This window comes from Passer montanus, unplaced genomic scaffold, assembly GCF_014805655.1.
Source record: "Passer montanus isolate IOZ18808 unplaced genomic scaffold, ASM1480565v1 scaffold10, whole genome shotgun sequence".
NCBI classification, from domain to species: domain Eukaryota; kingdom Metazoa; phylum Chordata; class Aves; order Passeriformes; family Passeridae; genus Passer; species Passer montanus.
In genome coordinates, this window is record NW_024356505.1 from 15,704,936 (window position 1) to 15,725,073 (window position 20,138).

The window sequence follows — 20,138 nt, forward strand, 5'->3', positions numbered from 1 at the left end:
AAATGCATATTTTTCTACGTCCTTATTATTGTATCATAGTCTTTTTCTGTACAGTGGGGCCAGTAAGCGGCTTGGTGATTGCCCATTTCTAATGTCAGAACCCAGCTTTACACCTGCCTTGTCCTTAGAAGCAAAGATAAGCTGTCAGGGTACATGTTCAAATATACTTGTGGTCTTCTGTGAAGGTACTGTGAAATGAATTTACCCTTATTGAAAATATGGTATTAAGCTCAGTAGTCTCTGTAGCTCACAAAATATACTGGTTTCTCAAATTCATTAAATATGCAGATTTTTATGCCATTTTTTTGTATTTTCATTAATATACATTGTGTCATTTTGAAAAAAAACTGAAGAAATTCCTTGTGTATAGAGTACCCTTCTGACTGAAGGACCTCTGCTAAACAATGAATTAATCTTAAATCGGGACTCCACTAGATGGAGCACAGGGGTAGCATTTTTAGAGCTGGCCAATCTAGTGTCTATAAGTCTTGGGTCAACATTTATAAGTTAGGAAAATTGGGGAAAGTGTCTCTTAATGTTCTGTAAATCAGTGTTACAGATCTGAAAAGAATAGACTTTCACTACTGTGTATCATGGACAAAAACAAACTGTCTTTTAAAACATTCAGAAGTATGACCAAAGGAGTTCAACATAAATTCTCATGTAAATATTTTTCCTTATTTCACCACTTGATATGCTATGATGTTTCACTGAAGCTATTTCACCACATTTTTATAGACCATAGGAACTCTTACTAGTTCCTTTGGTTTTTCTGAATCTATCTAGAACAATCTGAATTGAATAGAATACTCTTTTCTCATTACTTGTTTATATGTGACCTTTGAGAATATTATCGGCTTGTTCCCAACTCAAACTATAATGCAGATTTGCTCATTTCAGTGCAACAACAAAGTAGGACAGATCAAAATCAGACCCTCAGTTGGAAAAAGGTTCTATTCAAGCCTTTGTATTAAACTCATGTGGTGATACTTGTACAAATATCGGAAAATCAAGAGCATTGCCTTGTAGGAGATGACATTGTAGAATATTCCTGTCTGGTGTGTCCTGAAGATACTGGAATATAATTTACTGCCCCCAGTGCTGGGCAGGTATAAATAGGCATAAAAAAAAAATCAATCCAACTTCCATTCTTACAAAAGAAGAGGAATAAGCTACAGTACCAGAAGCTCAGTTGTACTGGAGGTTTTAAACTGGGCTTTTTAGTCTTTTAAGGATACCATGTAATTAAAAGTATCTGAAGACCTTTCATAAACTTAGGGCATAATAAGTTATTGCTGTGGATTATATCACTGAAGGCAATGGAACTTCTCAAGAAAATATCTCTGTTGTATTTTTAACTGATACAATTAAAAATCTACTTCTCTATGAACAAAGATAAACAAATTACTTGAATTTTGTAGCAAGACTATGACTTAATTATAAAAAAATGTAACACTGTTGCTATTTTTCTTCCAACACCTGTTGTTTCACCTTTTATGCCACCGACTACTGTAAATTAATATTAGTGTCATAAATTAGAGGATAAAAAGTGAGTGCAATAGGAATAGGTTTGGTGAATAAAAGGGCAGCTCTGTCAGGGCAAATATTGTGCAATACTGGGTAAAATACAACTAGTAGGGATACCTGGGTCACCTCCCTTTTGCTTCAATTTGAACTTGAATATTTTCCTTTGTCCTTGAGGAAAACTGCAGGTTTGTATTGTTTAGGCTAAAATGCTGGAGAAGAAAGCCATACTGAGGAAGAGGAGAGGCATTGATTCAGCTTTTGTGTCTGGTGGGAACATTTTCTCAAAATGTAGGTGCTATTTCCTGTAATCAAGGGTTTTCCAGAGCCTGATAATAATTTCCCAGCTGTATCATTTTGGTGAATTATTCTTTAGCCTTGGGTTTTGCATATTAGGAATGGGAGAGGAGATCATATTCATCTTGATGATAGAAAACAGGGAATAGAACTCCCACAGCTCCCTCTCCCTTTCCCTCCACCTTGTGGAAAGTTTGGCTTTGTGCTAAAGCGTGAAAAAAGCCTTGACTGCAGTGTGTCAGGCATATTTCAGCTCGATTTGTGTCAACCCTAATAAGTCAGCTGACAAGGTAATAAATTGGGTGTCTGTTCAAGACCTGGCACCTGTACAGGAAATAAAAGGGGATTTCAGTTGCAGCAGATTTGCTTTGTTTTACAAATGGATCTTTTCTCAAGGCTCCTCTACCTCTTTCCCCTTTTTTCTCTTTACTGAAATCATGTTATCAAAATGTTTATTTCAATTGTGGCTGGAGCCAGTGTTTCATTTGGAAAAGAAAGCTCTATGAGTATCCTTGGAAATGGAAATCCTTATGATTTCCATTCTGAAATAAAACCTTACAGAGAATTTAATTATTCATGTATCCTGCTGTTACATAAATGGTCTGAATAACTTCAAATTATTGAAAAACTGCCTTTGTTCAGCATTTTGAAACTTTACATTTATATAGTTTGAATCAGGCTATGAAAACAGAATTTATTTTACGCAGGGAAACTGTAGTAGTAAGATCTCACTATTTTTAATGATAATATAACCTTGTGACCAGGGTGTCTTAACATGCATCCCTCTGTGCCTGACCTCCAAGGATGCAAGTCTGTTACAGCCCTTGAGAGCACAGCTTTTGTAGGTCCAGCTGTAGGGTTGTGTTTTTAGCTCAGGGGCACCAGGTCAGTTCCCAGTGTGATGTGAGGTGGTGACTGCAATAGTGGTGAGAGCTGAGGCAATTTCCTTGGACTATTCACTTTTGGTACACAGATCTTCCTCCATGCTTGGAAAAGAGACAACAGCTCCTGTCTGACTGTTTTCATTTTTGGTCACTGTCCTGGGCACCATGGAAGAAGTTTCCTAAAGATATGGTTTCAGGCTCTATGGCTGGAGGAAGCAAAACAGGACCTTGTATTCTTTGAAATGGGCAGCTGCCTTTTCTTCCAATTGAATTTCTTCCACCTTTTCCCTCCTTCATTATCCCATAGGGATCTAGAATAAGTAGATCTTCATTTCCACATGGAGAGTTCATCTCCCAGAATTTCCTTCTTGGACTTTTTTAATTAGAGGAAGTGATAATCTGACTCAGTGGAAGGTGAAGGGGGAAATGGTTTATTAAAAACAAATATTATTGCCATTAATTAAAGTTTGTATGATCTTTAGAAACAAGAAGACAAGAACTCTCAAGGTCATAACAGTTGCCTAAGTGTGCTTTGCACATAATAAGAAAATTTTCAGCAGTAATGTATATAATAAGGTTTTCTATGCAGTCTGTCTGTTTTGGGATTTATTACTCTTTATGCAGAGGATTGGACTAGATGACAAAAGTCTTGCCTATCCGCTTCTACCACATTTATGGTTACAATATTTAAATGAGGAAAAAGTTTTCTTAAGTTCTCCTAGTATTTTCAAGAAGTGAAAAAGGACCTTGAGGGGAAAAAAAGGGGGAATATAAACCTTTAAAACTCCAAGTGAACTTTAGGAATTGTAATTGAATGCAAGCTCTGGTCTTTCCTATCACACTGTAAATTTAAAGAAAAGCAACTTAGTTAAGCAACTCTTCTTTCTGCAGCACTGCCTAGTAATATGATGGATTACTCTAAATTAATTACAGTAATCAGCTAACGTTATGTGCTGTAGGTTGTGATTCAAGCATGAAGGAAAGAATGTAGAGAAAATTGCATATATGAAAAATGTGTTGCAGGGTTAGCTCAAGGTTTGCACCTTGGCCTCAGCCTGTGGAAAAAAAAAAGGACTCAAGGGTGAAATACTGAAACCTGATCAAAAATGGAGGAAGCGTTCCAGGTCACATGTCTTTGGATGTACTGCAAAGGCATTATATGTTAATAAAAGCAGAAGAATAAAGTAAGAAAACAGTACCTAATAATAACTCGTACTCTATGTTACAAGAGGTGTTTTAAATTTCCTGGTCATTGAAAAGATGTTAAGAAATGCCCATTTCTTTGTGTTTGAATAATATCAGCTCCCTTCTGACCTGTTGTGAAATGGATTGAGAATTTATACTGAACTTCACAGATTCCTCATGAGGTGAATTGCAAAAATCTGCTTGGACATATAATCTTCTTTAAAAATATTTATAGAACACAGCTCTTATGAAAATTAAACATGTTCCAGGTGTGTATGGTCCACCTTCTGGGCATAGCCAAGTTGTTTTTGAAGTGGTCGATACACCTGTCCTTGCTAATCAAGAGAAATTCTTCACGGTCAAGCTGCTAAAATGAAATGAAATTTCATGGGGTTTGTTGTGTCTTGGTTTTATTCAAGAGAAAAACTTGTATAATTATAGCAAAGCTGGGAGTGAGTTGTAGGTAAGATGTGCACCTGGCTGTGGAAAAAATATTATTTCTTTTCTTCTGAGCAACAGCTACTTGCAGTGCTTCAGCTCTCAGGATAAAATGGTGGATGTGATACTATTATGCTTGCAGGCTCTTATTGGGAGGTTGGGATTTTGAAAAGATGACTTTTTTCTTAATTAACAGTGAAACTAGCACCAGAGAAAATCAAGGTGTTTTCTTCTAGCTTTATTCAAAACACTTATGGGAAGAGGTGCTAATGCCAGGAGTATAAAAGCTCTGAGTAAAAAGTATAAAGCAAAAAGATAGAGTTCAGCTATTGCACGGGGGGATGGCTTGCAAGCTGAAACAACCATGTTTGCTGAGCTTCCCTTCTGTTTCAGTGCAGCTGCCCAAAAGGACAGGGCATGGCCAGACTGTTTTCAGGGATGTTTTCCAGATGTGTGAAAAAAGTCTTTAAAGGGGAAGGAGTATATATATCCTTTTTTAGTTTTGCAGATTCTAGTATTTTTCTGGCCATGCTGTCAAGTATATCAAAAATAGTCTAGCTGATTAAAAAAAAAAATAGGCAAAAAAGGGAGGGTATTGAAAGAAGTATCTGTGAGAAGTGGTACTGAGGCAAGAATGAGCAGATGTGCCAGAGATGCACAGGGAATCTTTCAGCTGATTTCAGTGTAAGGTGAAGTTCTAGATGAGACTAAGGTGAAATAGAGATGTTGGTGTTTGGGTAGGGCTTTTCATGGCTGAAACTTGTATGGCAGTTTGTTGCCACTTCTATTTAAGTAGTGTCTACAGGTGTGCTATCTGCAGTGTTCTTTGGAAGCTCCCTGAATTTGTATCCCGGAGTCTTTCTTCAACTATGAATATGTTTTATAGGTTTTTAAAGCCTTGCACGACTTTGTACAAAGGTGTTGCTGATAATTCTTCTACCTCCCCCGCACAGAATAGCAGCAGTATAACATCTGAGAACCACATTTTGTGTGTGTGTGTGTTATTATCTTTTTCTTTTATCTATTTCTTACTCTTAGGCCCTAAACTGAGGTGAATGTCACCCATTGATATATGAAAAAGGATATTTGTGACTTTTCTATGATTAGTATCTTTCCCCTGCTTCTCTTTTTTTTCTGTTTTCTGCTTTTCAAAGGCTGATTTAATTCAGTTTACCACCGTTTCACTACATCTTCAGCCACACAACAAAGGAGAGTAATAGGAGACAGTGTGAGGAATCTGCTACAAATCCTGCTGTGGACTGGTTTGTTCTACAAAATTGCCAGTTTAAACGTGTATCCATCTGCGTCTGCAGCACCCCTTTGCAGCTACCTAAGCCAATTGTGACCTGGGCCATCCCAGTGCCTACAGCCTCTCACCATTCAAACCTGGGTTTAATGCTTCCTGATTCACCCAAAATCTCACCCAGCAAAATCAAAGTAATTTGTTTGGAGGTAGCTCAGGGCCCCAGTTGGTGAAATGAGGTAGTAGGGTGCTGAGAGGAGGGTGCAACCATGGCAACCCAAATTTGTATTAATCTGAGCAGCTGTGGAGAGTTACTACCAGGTTTGGCCTGCCCATTCCAAAGCTACTTTCTTTCTCCTTCTCCTGGTCTCAGTGCTGAGCTGGTGTTAAGCCAGGGACGGCTACCCTTTTCCTGTAGTCCAGGAACTCAGCAGCAGTGAGAGCTGCTGTCTGGGGGCTTTCCTTGCCTTTGGAAGTTTGTTATTTTTTTCTTTCTCTTTCTCAGAATCCACTTGCCTTTCCCGTTCTTTTTAAAGGCACTGGTCTTTGTCTCCTCCTGCTGCATTTATCCTCTTTTGAAGTGAAGCAATGTGATGAGCAGATCAAACATTTCACTGCTCCCAGAAGTCCTGCCCCCTTCCATATTCTTTCTTGTAATGGAAGCAGTCAAGATATTTTAATGCAATACGTTAGTGTTTCAACATAATTGCTGCTACACTTCAGTCACTTCTGACTTACTAATTAGCAGGTATTGGTTTCTTCCAGTTCTGGAAAAACAGGAACACCATAATGCCTGCAGAACACAAGAGTGCTTCAGCCTTTGAATGTACCTAATTCCACAGCATAGGTGGTGAGTGGGTGGGAGTTGGTTTTAGAAACCTTGTAGACACTAAGCAAAGGTTCCAATGAAGTCAATAGTAGTCTGCTTGACAGAGGTTGGAGAGCTTGAAGAGTGGTTTTATGTGGTGTAAAAAGATTTCCAGCTGGTAAACTGTAAATATATAAAATATTCTGAAATTAAAACTGACAGAATTACTGATAAAAGTTTCTGGATCTCTATTTCAGTGTTTTATTCAGAAGTGTTGAGTTAATTAGTTACATATACGTATGGAATAACTACAGACTCTTTGAACTGCCCTGGGACTCGCCATGGACATGGTATTTGACGCTTCTGGGAGTGGACTTTGCATACTACTGCTTTCATCGCATGAGCCATGGTAAGACTTAACCAGTTTTTCATGTTTGAACATACAAAATACATTAATAAATATTAATAAAGCGAGGTATTCATTTTTATTGCTATACTTGATCTCTAAGCATATATAGCTGCTGTTCTTCCCGAGGATAAACTTTTAGCATGGGAAACAGTTAATGCATCATACTCTATATAGTAAACACGATATTGTGAAAGGAAGGAGTATCATTTTGAAAGCAGTTCAACAGAGAAAGTGAAGTATCATGAAAAAAGTAAGGAAAAAAATAGTGAGTATATAAAAAATTGGGTTCAATATCCCTATATACCTTTATGAAAAATCCAGCAAAGTACAGAGAACTATTTCAAAAGAATCTGGTGGATGTACAAACTAGAGAGCAGGAAAAAGCAAGATGACCAAAATAATGGAACCTGTGTAAATCATGTCAGCCATTTCTGTACATATATGTCTGTCTCATTACATATTTTAGTTCCCTAGTGAAAACAAATATCAGCTCTAGCCTTTTATACCATATCTGAAAATGCAGTAATACTTTCTATCAGTCCTAGCTCACAGTCTGACCTAAAGTCTGTAGCATTGAAATAAAAATCTTTTTGTTCTTTAAGAGGCTTTGGACTGGGCTTCTCAAAGCCGAGTGCCCACAGCTTGCAGAAGCTGTGGGATGTGGTAATGATACTTTATGTAATGTGCTTTCAGAAAGGGAAAATGCTCTGCTGGCAGTAGGTCAGTGGAATATATGGAAATAGGTAAGAAAGAAGCCTGAGCTGCTGCGAGGAGTGGGAGAGAGGAAGGGTCCCTCCCAGGTGGGGATGGCAGGCGGGTGTGAGAACAATGCAGGGTGGGTGTCAAGGGATAACAATGGTGGGGGACGGGGCGGGAGGTGAGGAAGCAGGGGGAGCTGGAACAATGTGTCGAGGGGGACATCGCGGCCGGGAGCTGGGAGCCCTGCGTGGGTGTATGGAGACTGGGAATACGCTTCACAAACAATGACATTAACAGCGCTGGCAGGGCTACAGCCTCAGGCTAAGAACTGCATCAGAGCAGGAGGCTATTCCTGTGTTTTAAAATAAAAATAATTGCCTTCAAGTGTTAGAAAATCACTACCTTGGTTGTGCTTTCTCTGGAGTCAGTGGTAAAATTCCCACTGGCAGAGAAGGGAACAGGGCCATCTCTACACTCTCTAAAGCAATGGATATATTTCTGTTTCTGCAGCAACTTTGCATTTGCTCTTCTCTGTTTTTGTTTTTGATGAAATACTTTGGAATTAATCTCAATAGGTATTTTAGAAATAAAAACAAGCCAATTCTATGTGTAATGGAGTTGAAGAAGCTGTAAGAAAATGCTGCTCTTCTCTTTAGAAGGTCAGTGCTGAGCTATTCAATAAATGTTAATTTGCTCTTCAGGTTATAGAAATATTGTTTGCTGTTAGATCTGTCCTACTTAGCAGGGAACTGATGAAAAATTGTAGAAAATCACTCTAAGTGGAGATTTTAGTTTAACCAACAGTCTTCTCTAGTCAAACAATGATGAAATCTGTAGCATGGCAACACAGCTGTGAAAGTCAGCTGCATTGGAAGTTGCAGAGGAAATTCAAGGAGATAGTTTTTAAAAGTCAGGAAAAATATCTTTGCAAATTGAGAAGAAAGGGTGCTGGAAAAGTTGCTGGTACAAGCAGACAAAACACACCTTTGCACTAGAAAGTGACAGGGCCTGGTGATTCAGGCTTGGATTCTACAGCAAAGTTAAAAATTAATAGCACATGTATATCCCAGGAAGTTCAAGCTGTGTGGGCTAGCTCTAATTGTTTCAAACTGAAAAACTAAAATTCAGATACATTTTTCAGTTGTTTCTTAGAACTTGATATAATTTTGATACTAAGAATTATCATCATCATGTAGCTTCTCCTGACTGCAAGCAATAATTTGGTAACTCAGTCCCCTGGGCATTTTTACTACCTTATTTCATGTTGTCCATGGATAACTAGATTTTTCATTCTACTATTTCATAAATTGTCTTGAATCACTACATATTTTAAAGTTTCTTCTGTAGGAGAAACCCTGCTTAGCAGAGATATTTTTTCCTCTTCACTATATGCATGTAATAACTATTATCCTAAACTGAAGTTATACAGCAACAAAAGGAAGTATTTTTAGGTGTGATCTCATTTTGCAAAGGATAGAGTTATTCTAAGTATGTACTTGTATTTTCCATTGTTTGCAGTAGCCACTGAAAGGTTAGAAAATAAAATGCTTCACCACTTAGTCCAGCATTCTTCTGGGTCTGATCCAAAAGCCATGGAAGTCAACGGGTCTACTTAGACCCTGCTCTTTGTCGTGGCTTTTAAATGATTTTATAAATCAATGTAACTTTTCCCTTTGTTTCAATAAAAACACCTATTATGGCTGTGCTACTAAAAAAAGTATGCTGTAAAATCACAGGTTTTACTTTAAAACTTTTTTTAGGGAAGGATGTGTGTGGGTTTGAAGGATTTTTACCAGGTATTTTAATCTAGCATATATGGATTACTCCTCAAGTTTCCTTTCCAGGTGCAGAGACCTTGTAGAGTTAGTCCTGCTAGTAAGGGGGATTCGGTGGCCCCAGAGCAGCGCTGAGCCCCAGCACGCCCTCCCCACGCCCTGGCCTCACGGATACTCCTGTTGCAGACAAATAACAACGGCAGTAAGGAATTTGGAAGCTCTGTAAACTGATTTCTTCAGCAGCCACACCTTTTAATCACAGGGGGAAATCTAGAGAATTCCAGATCCATGCAAAAACACTGGTGCTGGTGCAGATCCCAGGTCTCGGCTGCGGGTGTCTGATGCCCAGCTCTGGTCTGGGGGGCTCTGCTGGATCCAGGGCCACCCCTGGCCTAAGCAGGTCCCTTGGCAACAGCTGTGTCCTCAACCCTGTGCTCCAGTGGGGAATAGCGGGGAGTTACAAGGCTCTGGTTCTCTGTAAGGGAGTAGTTTTTAATCTACACTTCCCGGAGGATCACATTCTGCAGAACAGAATGTCTTTCTGTCAGCTGGGGGAATCTCCTGTGCTTTGTCAGGCCCTGGAAGAAGCTGTCTCTTCTTAACAGCAGCTTCCAACACCTCTTCTTTTGTTCTCCTTTACTGCTGGGGAATTTCCATTGCTTCAGCGTCCCTCCCCTCAGACAACCTGGGAGAAGTGAGTTTCCTTCAGCAGGGCCAACCTCCGCAGCAGCTGCATTGTTCTGCCTGGGCCCCGCTGGCCGGTGTCAGCCGCTCGCCCCATTGTCCGCTGGTGGCTTCCAGCCGCCCTGCGGGATACGTGACATGGTCCCTGTCAGCGAAGGGCTGAGCCAATATGAGCTGATGGTTTGAGTTACATCTGAGGTCATAAAATAGACCTCAGCTTATGAGTGTATCCTCAGCAGATTCCCCAGCTGCGACATAAAATTTTGAGTTAATGGTATGTCTCTTAATAATTCTGAATTTATTTATAGTGGATGAGAAATGAGGCTTCTACACCAGGTGTATTGTAGAGCAATAGACTCCAAGTTTCTCAGAGTCTCCCACCCCACAGGACTGACCTTTTGGCCATGTCCAGCTTCCGAAGGGTCACAGGACAAAGAAAGAAACCCTGAAAACTAATGTTGGCACAATCCTTCAAAAGACCATGCCTCAGACTGTGGCAAAATGTCTCAGCTAAGGATGTTGATAAATTTTTCTTTTTAAGACTTCAAATAATTTGAAGTTTTGTGCATTTTTCAACTCCTGTTTTAAAGAACTTCTTTTAGAAGGGTGTTTCTCTTAGCCATGACTTATATTGCTTCTACCTCTTCTCCCAGAGAACTGTAACTTTTGTTACAGTTCCTTCAGCTCAAAACTGACTTCAGAAGTTTCTGGCTGCTCTTTCCTACACCATGCTGTAGTTCGCAACCCACTCAGTCCTGAAAAAAATACCATGTATGGAGACTGTGTGCATAAGATCACTGAAATAAACCATGTTAAAAAACAAGGTTGTGTTGCATTTCTTTCTTAACAATTCAACTCAGTAGTCATAGGGGTCAGCTTAGCCACGGAACAGAACATAAGCCAGATGTGCTAGCTGAGAATCTATGGGATTAAGTGGAGACTTGAGAGAGAGCAGACAGTTTTCTGAGCCAGTAGTGCACAGGCAGGTAATTCATTGTTTTAAAAGGAGCCAGAGTGGATAAATAGGCACAGGTAGTGTCTCAAGATTGATGCCATTAAAACAACTGGAATGTGCAACAGTAAAGCCCAGTCCTGTTCTTTCTGATAATTATATATATATTGTGTAGTAATAATAATCCTAATGTGTTACTGGACACTAGTGCAATACTGTGTTTGTTGTTGCATGAGATGAGTTTAACCTTGTTAGAGGACAACACAGCTCAGGGGCTCAAGGTCTCTTCACCATCTATATATGCTGATAATTTTTTGGAGGGTGTATTGAAGTCTTATGATTGTAGTGTCTGTATTTATCTGATCCATTCCTGCCTTTGAAGTGCCTCATTCATCTGCATTTTATGATGTACTTGCCTAAACTCAGTATATTAGCATGGACTTGTTATGTAGATGTTATATTAATAATTGATACTAAATTGAAGTAATTTTTTATTTACAAGGTTTTGGATTTATGGGAAATTCGTTACAATAACATGATGTCTGACTTTTCTTACAAGGTTTTCTTTTCAGGAAAATCTATATTCTCCTAGAAATACAGCAAATTTCAATGCTCTTTTACATGCCAAGGGGGTAGACGGTAGGGTTGGTAGTGGTATTTTCAGGCTTATTTTTGCATGTGGGAAAATATTGTTGTTTACCTGACTAGAAATTCAGTACCATATTGATTATCCAAAATGAAATTAATTTAATTTCACCCCAGTGAAAGATAAAAAATGTTGGGAGCTGTCAAGTGACTGGAGGAGACTCTGTTCTTTTTCTTGTCACAGCTTGTGTTGATTGCAAAGGGAATTGATACACAGTCATTAAGAGACAAATATTCTCTTCTTGTGAATTGTACAGAAAACATTTTTTTTGCTGTTCTGTCAGTCGTTTTTTTCTTATTTTTTAAATGAGTTTGTGAGAGCAGGATACTAAAATGCTGTCCTTACTAGCCTCAAAAGAATAGCAAAACCTATTGTCATAGCTGGTTGTCATATTTTCTATTCCATCTTCTGATATATTCTAGTCTAATATCTGCAGACAATGCAACACGAATTGAAAATAAGTACATGGTTCAGGTGATTATGACTCATTCATTGCCATTCAAGTTGAAAATAAACTGTAAAGAAACTACATATTTTTTAATTTCCATTTTCTTGTTTTTTAACTTGTCTTTTACCATTCTCTTACGTTTTCACAAGAAGAGGTGTTCCTTTACTATGTGTGTTTTAATTTTTTTGAGTGACACTGAATTTGTAGAAGACCAAAGTCAATCTTAGCAAACCAAGATGTTGCCATTCCTTTTCATATTAAAACATACATTTTCTTGAGAATGTTCACCTGAAAACTACATCAGCTGCAATGAGGCTTCCTGATATGAAATGTCTAGGGTCCCATAAAATTGTAGGAGCCTGCTTGTATTGTTTTCATGTTGTTATTGTTCATAACAAGTTCCTGTTGTTTGAAAGACTGATTTCTTGTATAGTGGCAAGAATAATGTCCTGATATGAGGTGAGGTTGACTCATTTAGTCTGTTAATTTTATTGTGGCATATGCAGATAGCTAAAGCCTCTTCCTATTTTACTTTACATGTGGTGAGATAATAATTGACTTTCTGAAAATTCTTTGTAACCTGAAGAGCTCAGAAGATGGAAATAAGAGGGAATCCACTAGACAGTTTTTGCTTAGTTTTAATTTCTGAATATCCTAAAGGCATTTATGGGTGAATGGATTTTCTAGGTATTTTAAATGTCAGAGATAATAAAGAATAATGGTAGTAACAAATCTGCCAGTAGGTTGGATGTCAGACAAAAGTGATTGGCTGTGGATTTTGGCTCTATCTAGCTGCTGTAGGATGTGGTCTGGAGTGGGAATACAGTGTAGTGAAGGGTAGGACATGGCTAGTTGCTGTAGGTGAGGAGTTCAACTCCGTGGTCTGGGTTCAACATTACACTTGCCATTTTCTTGTAGGTTTTCTGTAAATATCTAGTAATTGGTTTTTTCCCCCTCAAGATGCTGGGAGAGAAAGGTCTGACTGTTATGAATTAGACCTTGATAAAGTACAAAAGCAATCTTTTAATTTTTTTTTTCTGATTCCAGACACAATGTATCTTAAATATCATTAAATACATGGTAATGAAAGCATGAGCTGACAATATTATGACACCATTTTTGTGCCAAAATTCAGGTGCTAATTCTATCTCCTCTCAGCGCTATTCATCTTCTCTCAAGATCCCACCATGAAAAGACCTGGCAAGCTCCCCAGTAACAAATTAAAAAGAAACTATTCCTCTATTTTCCTTGTTTGTCATTTTATGGTTGGGAAAGTGGCCAGCACAAGGTTAGTAATCGTTTTAAGTATTATGTGTTTTCCTGCTTTGAGGATTTACATAGTACATTGGCATTCTAGAGGCTCTCTCTGTAGATATGCATTAGTTAGATGTATGGGTGTCCAGAGTGTAGAATTTAATCTTTTTTCCTACCTGTAGTGCCTGGGTTTTTTCTGAGTGCACATATTAAGGAAAAAGTTCTGGATCTGCTTGTACTGGATCTGCAAGCTTGCAGCATGCTTTTTCAGTAAAACATTAGAAAATGTGGTGAAGTGGGAGAAGTTTGTTATAAATCAGCATGGGTTGGCCATTCAAAAAATCAGCTGTCTTCACACATTCGTATCCTTGGCTATTGCTGCCCTCTAGGCTGTGTTCAAATTCTAAACATAGAAAAAAATAATCCTTTTCATCTGAGTGGATATGTGAGTATGAAATTGTCCAATTCACTGTGCAGGGAAACAGTTCATTTGACATAGTTTTTCAAGTGTGCTGCTGAAAACCAATGAAATGGTGCATAACACTTGTATTTTTTAAGGTGTTACAGAACATAAAATAAAATGTGAATTTTCAAAGTTTCAAAGTGAATCTTTTTGTAGTTAGTTAGTTAGTGTGGAAGAGAAGAAGCTAGTTCTTCTGAATAGTTTGAAGATCTTACTGAAGTTTTGCTTGGAAAAAGGTTTGAAATAGTTCTCTTGTACGCTGTTTGGCTTCCTAAATGTTACAGAACCACCTTCAATCAGGTGACTTCATAAGTTGAAGAAAGAGAACTGTATGTTTGGTAGTTCAACTGCTCATTCAAGGAGAGAAGTCCAGCTATGTCTATCTTCTCTTCCTTCTTATTTGTTTTTTTTGTCATAAACTTTGAATGCTTATCTTATGCTAGAAACTTGTATTTCACATGTAAGTGAAAGCCCACCTGAGAATACATATTTCTGTTTCCCTTGATTTAATTTGAAGTCAAGTTATGTACTTCAGCTAAAGGTTAATAACTATTTCCTGAAGAAGTTGCAAAAAATCACTTAATCTAGGCTCATTTCAAACCAGAACCAACTGCGGTGATTTTGGAAATGCCACCTCAGTTTATGAGACAGCAGCTCTGCACACTGTCTTGCTAGAGGGCTATGTCACCTCCATGTTACACCAATCTGTTGAAATCAGCAGATCAGCAGTAAAAGGTACCAAATACAACAACTCTTTTTAATCTGTGATGTGAAGCTGTGATTGTAAGGAATTAGATTTTGAGTAAAAGCAGACTCCATATAATTCATGAAACAGCCAGCAGTGGTAACTACTTTTTTTGTCACAGTTTTAAAGTAGAAGCAGAGGCCTAGAGGAATGAAAGGCATAGTTAAAACAGATAGCCCACTGAGATGTTTGTGCTTTCTCTGTTACAAAAAGAAGTCTTTTTCTCTTTCTGTGCTAGTAAAAATTGCCTGGTCATTATTGCTCTGTCTATCAGTCTGTATAGTTTTAGCATGGAGAAGGAAATGAACAGAACCCTGTCTGCACTTCCACTCTGAAGCAACACTTTAGCAAATACACACTGTAAAGATGCAACCTCAGAGAGTTCTTTTGATATTTCTTTTCAAACTGTGCAGAAATTAGCTTTGGAGCCTCTTGACAGTCTACCTGCAGGGAAAGGTGAGGTGGTTCCTGTGGCACATATGTGATTGTGTGGCTGGGACACGTGAGTTGGTGACACAGACCCAGTGCTCCTCCTGGGCAGGTGTGCTGCTCTGAAGGGTTTGGAATCACATTTCTGTTCCCCAGCAGGACATGGCTAAAATATCCGATTTCTACAGTATTAGGACCAAGAACAATAAGAAATGTAGAATGCCTTTTTAACCCAGAATAAAAGTGCATTCCATCCCAAACCCCAAAAGGCAAGCTGTTCCTTTCAGGATATTACTCAGGTTTCCAGAAGCTCGATGTCTGTAATAGTTTTTCTTGCTTGCTAAAAATCTAATGAGGTCATTACCATTTTAAATACTGTACTTTATGTTTCAAGATTGGCAATTAGCATTTAAAGTGTGTCCAGAGCAGAAAAAACATTATTGTATCTGGGCAATGCTCTTTGCATGTGTGTTTCCTTTAATGCATCTTTATTGCCTTAAAAAAGTATTTAAACTGCCAAAACTGCTTTTTGAGTGTAGGAAAGGCAATCTTTCCTACATCACACTCTATCTAAATTGATAGCATGCTGGTGGAAGATGTAACATAATAAAAATTATCAACCAGATTTTTTTTTCCTTTTTTGTTTTTTTTAGTAGCTAAAATTATCAGTAAATTATTTTCTGGTATAACTTTTTTTTTATAACTGACACTATTTCTTAAATAATTTTTCTCAAGGATCAGTAAATGTCAAACCTGAATAAATTCATCAATGCTAACTATTTTAAAGGTAAAATTACTTTTTTATTATAAATGAAGAGGTGCAAAATAGAATGTAAACATCCTGTTGCAAGAAGATACCTACAATGTTCTCATGTGTAAAGCTGTATGAAAGGCAGGTATCCTAAATAGGAGTCACTCAGCTGTTTTATGGTCTTTATAGTTGGATTTTATAAAGTACTTGCGTTTAAGCACTAGATGATGGCCTCTGGGCTACTTATTTTGAGGGCGGCATGGGAACAGGAAATTTCTTTTTGCTGCTGGGAAACAAAAATTGTGACTAATCAAATCATATTGGTATTTGTGCGTGAGGAAGTGCAAGGTTTTGTGGGGTCCAGGAGGAGAATTTTTCATTCTAACTAGTTACTATTTTTCCAGAAACCCTTAAAAGTTTTCCTTCTGAAAAAACTGTGGCCATTCTCAGCCTTTCTGATGAGGACATGAAACACACTGACAGTAAAATGGTGTGGCTGTTGCTTCAGACTGCGTAGTACAACCTGGACATGTAACCTTGTAAAACACAGGAGAAATTTGCCTGTGCTACTTTTAACTTCTGTGAAATTAGAAGAATTCCTTTCAATTTAATGAGCAAATATTGTAAATATCACTGTCATTATAAGCATACCTTGCCATTTTTATTTTTGTAAGTTCAGGAGGGTCAAAGCTATTGCTAAGTGTGGAAAGGGAAGTGCAAACTCTCAGCCTGTAGTAACACTATGGCATGTGACATGTTTTCACAAGGAATCATTTCGGACATCAATGATGTCATGTTCATGGCTTCCATCACCTGGAAACTGGCCTGTTAAACTGAGGCAAAGAGGTAAGATTTTATTGATTTTGCATCACAGTGGTGTTAGGGAAATATATGCTTTATATGTGCATCATATATTTTACATGCTTTTATGCTTTCTTTTATTTTTTTTTTAAATTTTAGTCACTATTAACACATACAGATACTGAGACCCTAAAATTCTGTAGTTATAAAAATAAAATCTTGTCTTTTTCAAAATTGGTAACCTATACTGTGTTACAGAGCTAAAAATAAAAGGAGTTTTTCACCCTCAGATGTCTTTTAACTTAATGTACTTCTGAGTGGAGATTAAGATGTAAAACAAAATCCCCAAACAATATAAAAAAGGAACTCTTCCTGAGTTGTTCATTGGCTAGAATGGATGTGAAGCAAGAATGAGTGAATGTGTCAAAGCCAACACTCAATTCTTTCCTGCTATTTCCAGATTTGCTCTTCTTCTGATGTCTCTTACCCACTCATGCTAACATGACTTTTTATTATAAATGTTGTTTTGTTATTTAAACATAGGTTGGGTTTTTTTTTTGGTTGATTTAAAGTTGAAAAATATGTCTAAAAATATTATGGAGAAATGCAGAATTTAATATGTAAGCTTGTTATATCATTAGCAGATTCCCTTGGACCATATGGTTAAAATGAATCTGAGTCATGAACACTTTGCAGCATTCCCATGGGACAAATGACAACATGCAAAATGTTCACAGTGCACATATACAATAAATTCATATTAAATGATCGAATTTTAAGAAGCCATAATATTAATTGTTGCTCTTTTGTTTTTAAATATGGATATGACTATTACGTTGCCTTTCTTGTAAAAGCACTTCAACTTCACCACGCAGAGTTAAGTTGGAAAGCATGAAGCTGGTTCAGAGAAATTATTGGGAAGAAGTGCATGCAACCTCAGCTAAACAAAAAACTTAGAAAAAACTCTGTACCTTGTTTGAATTTTTCATTTATTGTCTGAAAAATTTTGCAAAGCAATTTCAGATTGGATATCAGAATAGAGGTATGGAAACTTTAAATACAGCAGTGTCTAAATTACTGAACAGTAAGAAAAAAAGCCCTGATATGGAAATTATTCATATTTTTCTTTGCTCAGTATCTCTCTTTGGTGATAATAATTGAGTCCCTGAGTGTGCTTTTTTCCCATAGTTAAACTACACGTTTGCAATGGAGATTATTTTTATTGTTCCCTTTTGTAAAAGATGGGAAGGGTAGCACAAGAAGATAGGACTCTCCTAGCACAGTGGCAGAGCAAGTGACTGACTCAGGGATGAGTTCTTCAGACTGGTACCTTCAGACCGAAGGCAGTGCTTCCATTACAATAATTTTGCAAGTGAAGTTGTTGGGGTTTTTTTACTTAATCATACATTTCCTAGTTTTTGTCGATCTGAAATTTAATTGGCATAAGTTTTGCTATAGAGTCTATTCACAAATCATTCTGTATTCTTACTTGTGATTTGAGTATGTACTGGAAGTATGTAATATATATTTGTGTGTGTGTGTGTATATATATACATAAGCTTGTTTAAAGGTGTAGGATGTTATGCATGCATTGCAGATGTGACTGTATTATTGCTTCAATTGCATATGTATGCACCCTGTGACTACAGAAGTTCATAGTCACAGAATGAAAACCACAGTCAGAGGAATCCAGACTGCTTATTTTTATACTTAGTGATATCCCAGGGAAAAAGGTAAAAAGCAGTTTATAAAACCTGGACAAAAGAAGGATGTAACTTTTTTTTGTACTCCCTTGGGCCGAATCTCAGCTGAAACAACTGACAGTTTTTGGACTTACTGAAGGAAATGATGAGTGAAGATAAATATCCAGATGTTTGCTGGCCAGATGTGTAAGGTTACATTTTGGAAAGCATGAATTCTCTACCTGTGTCTCCTGAGAAGGAAGTTGTAAATAGTAAATATGCTATATTTTTATTTCTACAGTTTGGGGGGAAAAACAGGGTTCAAGGTAAAACTTTGTTTTGCCTTCAGTGTAGTGTCTTAACGGATGAAGTTTGAACATGCAGATTGGCACAGCATGCAAATGGCATTTTTGTAATAGCCATTATGTCTGCATGGCTAACTTAGCACCCCTTGTGCATTGTTGTTAGTTCAGGGGAGATGCAGCTTATGGAACTGTCTTAATTTTCCACCAGTAGTATAGAGGTGTGTCAAGTCACTGAAAGTTTCCTATTTTCTATTCCCATGTTTCAAACTTATTATTTATGACAATGAAAAATGCAAAGCTCGACCTTTTCCCCTCTTTCCCCAGCCTACACTAAGTCTCTCCCTTCCCACCTACCTACAGATCTCCTTCTTTTCAAATAAATAGTTGGAGGCGGCTGCCTGCTAATACAGCAGCACAGCTCATCTCAGGCTGTGCTTGCTCTCAAACTTGGGAAGAGGAAAGAAACATCTTGTTAAAGTCAAGTAAATAACTTAGCTGCTAGGCAGTAGGAAAAATATTGGATTTGATTGTGTATTATTCCCATATGGGTGAGATATATTTAAAATTGAAACGGAAACCACCTCCCTTAAAACTTAAAGTGACAGATTTTCAAAAATTGGCAGCCAATTTTCGCCTATAATTGTACTTAATGTGGAAGGGATTTTCCTCTGCTGATGAGGGATAAGAGGGTCTTGCCACCCTACTAGCTGTGAGGCAGAGGAGGCCCCTTTCAGCATGTAAAATTTGCTGGCCAGATATTTCTCCACTTTCTTGGGCTAAAGGTCTCCTGAGGGCTGGAGACTGCTTCAGTGCATGGGAGATGTTTAACTCGTTTATGTGAACTCGCCATTCCTTAGGAGCTCCAAAACAAGCATGTCAAGAGTGAAACTTTAAAAAACAAAACCAAAACCAACAACAACAAAAAAACAGACCAACAACAACAACAAAAAAATCAAAACAAAACTGGAACAAAAAAAAAAAAACCAAACCCAAACAAGAAACCCCCAAAAACTCCCACCAAAACAAACAGCAAACAAAAACCCAAAGAAACCCCCACCAACTTTTAAACAGGTTTATTCTTCTCCTGGGCAGGCAGTGTTGCAGCATGTTCCAGTGCTACAAATTCCCTTAACTGGCATTGCCTACAATTTTAAATGCAAGTGCCTGAAAGGGTTGTGCTTATATAGACTTATTTTTGTGTTCTCATTCTGCCATTTTTTAAACTTTAGAAAATATAACAGCCATATAATTACAGGAGCCCAGCCTTTTCTTCCTTAGAAAACATAAAGAGCTTTTCTAAATATTTGTTTTGAAGGCACAGATTTTGCAACACCTAATTTCTTCAATGACTTACTAATTTCTTCTTAGTCATGTATGAGAACAAATAGGCTCTGGAACATGAGCTGAAGATTGGCAATTGCAAGGATGTAGAAATAACTTGTCTCAGTTTTTGTGTAATGCTCAAAATATTGCTGGAAAGTGTTATGTGCTCAGGACAAGGAAAGATGTTAAAAAGTGCTGTGTGGAAATATCACCAGATGCAATTCTTGTTGACTCTTTGCATAAAAAGAGGGAAGGGGACCTGTTCAGAAGAGAAAGAGAGATGGAGAGTGACCATGAAGAAAAAGTGGCTATAGAAATGGCTTAATTCTATTCCTGGGAATTCAGCCCTGTTCCTAGGATAACTGCTGCTCCCCATGAAGAGAGACCAAATTG

At 37.8% G+C, this 20,138-nt stretch overlaps 1 protein-coding gene across 1 annotated transcript in view; it reads left to right on the forward strand.

Annotated features, from left to right (window-relative positions):
• Positions 1-20,138, forward strand: part of AGMO (alkylglycerol monooxygenase) — a 185,221-nt gene that overhangs the window by 13,345 nt on the left and 151,738 nt on the right. Inside the window, exon 3 of the mRNA XM_039713463.1 lies at positions 6,637-6,788. Within this exon, the coding sequence (XP_039569397.1) occupies positions 6,637-6,788 (152 nt within the window). The remainder of the gene's footprint in view (positions 1-6,636; positions 6,789-20,138) is intronic.